This window comes from Zeus faber (genome assembly GCF_960531495.2).
Source record: "Zeus faber genome assembly, chromosome: 21".
Taxonomy (NCBI): Eukaryota; Metazoa; Chordata; class Actinopteri; order Zeiformes; family Zeidae; genus Zeus; species Zeus faber.
The window spans coordinates 2,348,717-2,356,216 of NC_137208.1; the positions used below are offsets into that span (position 1 = coordinate 2,348,717).

At 48.9% G+C, this 7,500-nt stretch overlaps 1 protein-coding gene across 1 annotated transcript in view; it reads right to left on the reverse strand.

The window, feature by feature from the left end:
- nav3 (neuron navigator 3) overlaps nt 1–7,500 on the reverse strand; it is a gene marked incomplete at its 5' end in the record, with an annotated part of 104,148 nt that overhangs the window by 1,950 nt on the left and 94,698 nt on the right. The window contains 10 exons of the mRNA XM_080022309.1: nt 171–374; nt 1,056–1,174; nt 1,404–1,600; nt 2,632–2,703; nt 2,855–3,009; nt 3,107–3,342; nt 3,828–3,996; nt 4,515–4,610; nt 6,258–6,355; nt 7,040–7,226. Coding sequence (XP_079878435.1) covers nt 171–374; nt 1,056–1,174; nt 1,404–1,600; nt 2,632–2,703; nt 2,855–3,009; nt 3,107–3,342; nt 3,828–3,996; nt 4,515–4,610; nt 6,258–6,355; nt 7,040–7,226 — 1,533 coding nt within the window. The remainder of the gene's footprint in view (nt 1–170; nt 375–1,055; nt 1,175–1,403; nt 1,601–2,631; nt 2,704–2,854; nt 3,010–3,106; nt 3,343–3,827; nt 3,997–4,514; nt 4,611–6,257; nt 6,356–7,039; nt 7,227–7,500) is intronic.

The window sequence follows — 7,500 nt, forward strand, 5'->3', positions numbered from 1 at the left end:
AGATTCAAGATTTTTATTTGTCACATACATATACATACTTCCATACATATATGCAGTGAAATGTAATATAGTATAGTATTGTATAGTATAGTATTGTATAGTATAGTATTGTATAGTATTGCATAGTATAGTATAGTATAGTAGCGCCATCGTTAGCGGCGTGTGCTCACCAGTGGGTCTCCCTCGGCGTCGCTGTGGGAAACCTGCTTGGAGGCCGAGCTTTCCTTGGCGGAGCTGAAGCCGTCGTAGCCCACGTCCTCTGGACGCAGCTGGAGCAGCGATTGGCTGTCCTGCCGCTGGGGGGCGGGGCTCCAGGGATAGGTGTCGCTCACCCACTTGGACGGATCCTCCCACACGGCCCTCTTACCGTACAGCTGGGGAGCGATTAAGATGAGACCTAATCAGACTGGATTTAAAGGGAAACTCTGAGCGACTCACTCCACCTGGGGAGCGGCGTGTCAGGTTGCTAAAACAGTAATTATCCATCGGATCTCGTGTTGTTTTTTGTTATGAAGAGTTTTATCCATGAAACATGGAGAGATAACGTACAGCGGCCAAGCGGTTATGGATTCTCCACTTCTTCATGCTAACTGGGTTAGCTCAACACATGGCTGCAGATGGGGTCAACTAGCCTAACTGCTGTGAAATTAATTAAAATAAACCTGCCAGCGTCTCACGCAAAAAGCATTAGCTCAACGCATGGCGGCAGAGGGGTTCAGCTAGCCTCGCTCCACACCCTGGAAGCTACCGAAATACGCCGCCCGGCAACTCATGCTCATCCTGTTAGCTCAATCACAGGCCGAGGAGGGGATCAACTAGCCTAGCTGCTGTCGGAAAACAAAAATCAGGGTTATTTAAAAAACTCAAAAATAGAATATTACTGTTAAATGCAGAAAGACTATGAACTATCATCACGTTTAAAAGCACAGACTTTGTAAAAAAGATAAAAATAAAAGGGGAAACCGAAGTCAGTCTATCGTTGGGATGAACCTCCTTTTGTCTTTGTACTGACTCCACCCACTCGCAGGCGATTGACCTTTGAACCCCGCACCCACCTGCAGCCCCTCCCGCACGGCCTCCAGCAGGTAGGGCACCAGGGAGTAGTTCCACAGGTCGGTGAACCATGCCCGAGACGCCTCCACGTCCATGGGGCACGGCAGGAAGAGGCGTGGCCCTGCGGGGGGCGGAGAGGAAGTGAGGAAAGGTCGGATCATTTCCTCCTTCGTTTCCTCGGAGAGCGACTCGTAGAATAGAAACAGGAAATGTGAGACTAGAAACAGGAAGTAAGAGACTGGAAACAGGAAGGAAGACAGAAGAAGAGGCTATAAACAGGAAGGGGAACAGACATGGGACGTGAGGGACTGGAAACAGGAAGTGTGAGACCAGAAAATGTATTTTGTTACCGATGGTGACGTCGGAGGAGCTGTGCGCCTCCAGGAAGCCGTTGAGGTGCTGCCACATCTTGGGGATCCAATCAATGATCTTGATCAGCTCGTTGCTCCGCACGCTCTTATTGATCTCCGTCTCGATCAGCTGCCGCCGCAGGAAGCGTCCCAGGAAGCCCCGGACCGGCTCCGTGTGGTTGGCACACAGCACCCACCTGCAGGGGCGGGACGGTCCAGGTTCATCTGTGCTAACTGGGCTAGCTCCTGTGAAATTAGGGCAACGAACCTTCCAGCACCTGTGGTCTGGTCTGGTCCAAACTGTTCTGGTCTGCTCTAGTCTGGTTCCTACTGGTCTGGTCTAGTCTGGTTTGGTCCGGAACTGGTCTGGTCTGCTCTGGTCCAAACTGGTCTAGTCTGGTCTGGTCCAGTCCAAACTGGTCTGGTCTGGTCTGGTCTGGTCTGATCCAAACTGGTCTAGTCTGGTCTAGTCCAGTCCAAACTGGTCTGGTCTGGTCTGGTCTGGTCTGATCCAAACTGGTCTAGTCTGGTCTGGTCCAGTCCAAACTGGTCTGGTCTGGTCTGGTCTGGTCTGATCTGATCCAAACTGGTCTGGTCTGGTCTGGTCTGATCCGAACTGGTCTAGTCTGGTCTGGTCCAAACTGGTCTGGTCCAAACTGGTCTGGTCTGGTCTGATCCGAACTGGTCTGGTCTGGTCTGGTCCGAACTGGTCTGGTCCAAACTGGTCTGGTCTGGTCTGGTCTGATCCGCCTGGTCTAGTGTGGTCTGATCCGAACTGGTCTGGTCTGGTCTGGTCTGATCTGGTGGTTTGGTCTGGTCTGGTTTGAACTGGTCTGGTGTAGTCTAGTCTAGTCTGGTGTAGTCTGGTCAAGCTTCACCTGGTTTGGTATGGCCTGGTCTGATTTACTGGTCCGGTCTAGTCTAGTCTAGTCTGGTCTGGTCTTGTCTGGTCTGGTTTTAAGTGGTCTGGTCTGGTTTGGTCTGGTCTGGTCCGGTGCGTCTGGTCTGATCTAGTGGTTTGGTCTGGTTCAAGATTCAAGATTCAAGATTCAAGATTTTTATTTGTCACATACATATACATACTTTCATACATATATGCAGTGAAATGTAATAAATGAAATGATCTGGTTTGAACTGGTCCGGTCCGGTCCAATCTAGTCTAGTCTAGTCTGGTCTGGTATGGTATGAACTGGTCTGGTCTGGTCTGGTCTGGAAAGTCGGTTCCTACCTGAAGTTGTGGTGCAGCTCCAGGTTTGGAGAGCAGGAAACTCCCTGGTTCATGGTTCCAATGACGTAGGGGCTGCAGGGGAGAAGGAACAGGAGGACTTTTACTCTGAAGTCTGTCTGAATGACGTCCACACACACTTCCTGTTTGTCACAATCGTTGCTTTCATTCTCCTTCAGGACATTATGGCCGCCGTACCAAATAAAAACAAAGATGGCCGCCGTACCATTTGTGGTACTTGCAGTTGAGGAAGCCGTTGAAGATGTCGCTCAGCGAGCCAATGTGATGCAGGTTGTCGAGGACGACGACGAGCGGAAGCTGCGAGTCCGAATCCTCCGAGTTACACCGCTCGGCCAGGGAGGAGAGGTAGTGACGCAGGTCCTGCAGAGGGAGGGAGCGAGAGGACGACGCTTCTAACTGCTTCTGCCAGACGCTTCCACATGGTTCTACCAGAGAGCCGGTTCCAGGCTGGTCCTACCTTGCTGGACTTCTGGTCCACGTGGAAGTTGGCCACGTTGTCCTCGGTGACCTCGCGTCCCGCCTTGTGGACGATGAACTGGGCGAGCTTGGCGGCGAGGAAGGACTTCCCGGTCCCGCTGGGTCCGGACAGGATGATCCTGTGGTGCTCCATCAGCAGGTTCAGGTAGCGCTGCACCATGGGCTTCGGAACCAGGGAGTCGAACACCAGGCTGTCGATGCTGTTCTCCTTCACACCTGGAGATGGAGGACGGAGGATAGAGGATGGAGGATGGAGGACGGAGGATGGAGGACGGAGGACGGAGGACGGAGGAGGAGAGTGAAGGAGAAAGGAAGACATTTCTATCTCTTCTTAGTGAAAGGAGGACAAACAGTGGATTTAGTTTTCATCTCATCTCATCCAACCGGACATGGGTTGGTGTTTACTCTTCTCCAACTCTATCTCATTGGGGTCTCCACCCCCTTTACTCTTCTCCACCTCTATCTCATTGGGGTTTCCACCCCCTTTACTTTTCTCCACCTCTATCTCATTCAGTTCTCCATCCCCCTTTTCTTTTCTCTAGCTACACCAACGGCTGCACCTCCTCCAAACTTCCGATGTTTGCAGACGACACCACCCTCCTCGTTGGACCCATCTTCTTACAGATGGAGCTCTCAAAGCACTCCAGATGGAGACGGAGGTAGAGACGGAGATAGAGGCGGCGTAGGTGTTGGTGGAGTACCTCTGAGGTGGACCTGGATGGAGGTGCGGTCCCCCACCAGGTAGCCGCAGGGCAGCAGCTCAGGCACTTGGGAGGTTTGGGAGCGCAGCACCTCCCCCATCCTGTAGCCCACGATGCTGTCGGAGCTCAGACCCAGGCTGGAGGCGGGGTCCACCCGGAAGACATACTCCTGGAAGGAGGAGGAGGGAGCGGAGGAGGAGAGGGGGGAGGAGGAGAGGGGGGAGGAGGAGAGGGGGGAGGAGGAGGTGGGGGAGGAGGAGGAGGAGGAGGAGGAGGGGAGGAGGAGAGGAGGAGAGGGGGGAGGAAGGGGAGGAGGAGGAGGAGGAGGAGAGGGGGGGGGGGGAGGAGGAGAGGAGGAGGAGGAGGAGGAGGAGAGGGGGGGGGGAGGAGGAGAGGGGGGAGGAGGAGAGGGGGGAGGAGGAGGAGGAGGAGGAGGAGGGGAGGAGGAGAGGGGGGAGGAAGGGGAGGAGGAGGAAGAGGAGGAGAGGGGGGGGGGGAGGAGGAGAGGAGGAAAGGGGCAAGGAAGGGAGGAGGACAGGGGGGAGGAAGGGGAGGAGGAGCAGAGGGGGGAGGGATTCAGGTGAGGGGATGAAAGACATGAACACCCTTTTCAGTGCGTCCTGTGGAAGGAAGCGGAGCCAGGTGGACGCCCCTGACGCCATGGCGACGGCGTGTGAGGGGCGGTACCTTGAAGAGGCGGCGGACCACGCCGTCCAGAACCTCCCACTTGGTCTTGCCGCTCACGCCGATGGAGCCGATCAGACAGTCGTGGTCGGGCGTCGCCTGAGGACGAACATCAGCTGTTACTTCAGCTCAGACAGGTACATTACCCAGCATGCATCTGGATTATGAACGTGATATGAGGCGGGAACAGGAAGTCCTCTTCATTGTATCTATTTGAGAGTGATTGATTCAGGTTGTTGTATCACTAGTATGTCTAGTTGTATCACTAGTATGTCTAGTTGTATCACTAGTATGTCTAGTTGTATCACTAGTATGTCTAGTTGTATCACTAGTATGTCTAGTTGTATCACTAGTATGACTAGTTGTATCACCAGTATGACTAGTTGTATCACCAGTATGTCTAGTTGTATCACCAGTATGACTAGTTGTATCACCAGTATGTCTAGTTGTATCACTAGTATGACTAGTTGTATCACTAGTATGTCTAGTTGTATCACTAGTATGTCTAGTTGTATCACTAGTATGTCTAGTTGTATCACTAGTATGTCTAGTTGTATCACTAGTATGTCTAGTTGTATCACTAGTATGACTAGTTGTATCACTAGTATGTCTAGTTGTATCACTAGTATGACTAGTTGTATCACTAGTATGACTAGTTGTATCACCAGTATGTCTAGTTGTATCACCAGTATGACTAGTTGTATCACCAGTATGTCTAGTTGTATCACCAGTATGACTAGTTGTATCACTAGTATGTCTAGTTGTATCACTAGTATGACTAGTTGTATCACTAGTATGTCTAGTTGTATCACAAGTATGACTAGTTGTATCACTAGTATGTCTAGTTGTATCACTAGTATGACTAGTTGTATCACTAGTATGTCTAGTTGTATCACTAGTATGACTAGTTGTATCACTAGTATGTCTAGTTGTATCACTAGTATGTGTAATTGTATCACTAGTATGTCTAGTTGTATCACTAGTATGACTAGTTGTATCACTAGTATGTCTAGTTGTATCACTAGTATGTGTAATTGTATCACTAGTATGTCTAGTTGTATCACTAGTATGTCTAGTTGTATCACTAGTATGTCTAGTTGTATCACTAGTATGACTAGTTGTATCACTAGTATGTCTAGTTGTATCACTAGTATGACTAGTTGTATCACTAGTATGACTAGTTGTATCACTAGTATGTCTAGTTGTATCACTAGTATGACTAGTTGTATCACTAGTATGACTAATGATTTCTTGGGTTGAAATGGTAACACTTTGGCCTCAACAGCCTTTTGAGATGAATTGCTTTAATTTGTACTTATAGAGTAAAGCAGGATCTGTCAAACAAACTCTTCACGTCAGTATTTCAGTACTTCTCAGTACTTATTCCCCGATGTGGTGGTTAGCGACTGGAGGTCAATGAAGACAGAGGTTTTTGATCAGAACAGAGGGCTGTGCCTGTCGTGCATGAAGCTCCTTCTGCGTTTATCAGAGAGAAGCTTGAGAGCCTCCTCCGTCCGCCACCTCCTCTTCTCCTCACGCTCGGCCTTGCTGTTCACTTCAGGTGAACCTCGTTCCCGCTCTTGACATTTCTCTCTTTTATTTCTATGGACGATATAAACTCCTCTTTTTCCGACACGATCATTGTGATCATTCTTTGGGGCGGACGTGGTGGTCGCCGTGGAAACAGCGCGTCCTCCTCCGTTGGGCGGACCATGACTTGGAGTGATTGCTCTGGTGGTGTCCTACCTTGGTCCTGTTGGAGCCGCTGCTGATGCAAACGACGATCCTGACGCTGCGTCCGTCCTTCCGGAGGTTTCCCTCGTAGCCGTCGTCTAGAAGGATGTCTGAAAGGAAAGGAAGGAAAGAAGGAAGAAAAAATAAATGAAGACAGAAGGAAAGGAAGGAAGACAGAACCTCATCAGTACCATAACAAACAGCAGAAGACAGAACCCGAACTCCAAACACAGTGCGATAGAATATTGGTTTGTCATCATTTATCAGTTTTATTATTATTTTATAACTGGTATGTCTAGTTTAATAACTAGTATGACTAGTTTTATAAGTAGTATGACTAGTTTTATAAGTAGTATATCGAGTTGTAGAACTAGTACGACTAGTATTTCAGGTATACTAACTAGTATGTCTAGTTTTATAACTAGTATATCTAGTTATTTGACTAGTATGTCAAGTTATATGACTAGTTGTATCACCAGTATGACTAGTTGTATCACCAGTATGTCTAGTTGTATCACTAGTATGACTAGTTGTATCACTAGTATGTCTAGTTGTATCACTAGTATGTCTAGTTGTATAACTAGTACGTCTAGTTGTATCACTAGTATGTCTAGTTGTATCACTAGTATGTCTAGTTGTATCACTAGTATGTCTAGTTGTATCACTAGTATGACTAGTTTTACAACTAGTATGTCTACTTTTATAACTAGTACGACTAGTTTAATCCAGTATGGCGATAAGAGGAAATGGCTTTTGAGTTTTATCAGCATGCCCGTAGCCACGGTAACGCCCACCTGACATGATGGTGTCGGTGATGTTGAGGTTGTTGAGGCTGAGCCCCAGCGACTGGCGGGAGGACGAGGAGGAGGTGCTGGAGGTCTCCGAGGGGGGGCGGGGCGTCTTGGTGGGCGTGGCCGTGGGCGTGGCGTTCCCGCTGGACTTGAGGCGGTCGTTCTCCGCCTTCAGGGTCTCGATCTCGTTCTGCGGCGGAAAATTGTACATTTCAAAACAGAACATGGTCACACAAAATGTTATTCAATTCGTGGAATCAATACAAATATATGACATACAATGTTATCAAAATGATAACAAAATAACACAAAGTAGAGTACAAATGAAAATAAAAACAGAGAGCGGCATTAGAAGAATGTTTAGCGGCCGAAAAAATACAAGAAACACAATGTACACAGGAAAAACAAAACAAAAGAGCGGCTGTGGCAGGAAGTGTGTATTGAGCCGGTATGAATATAAACGT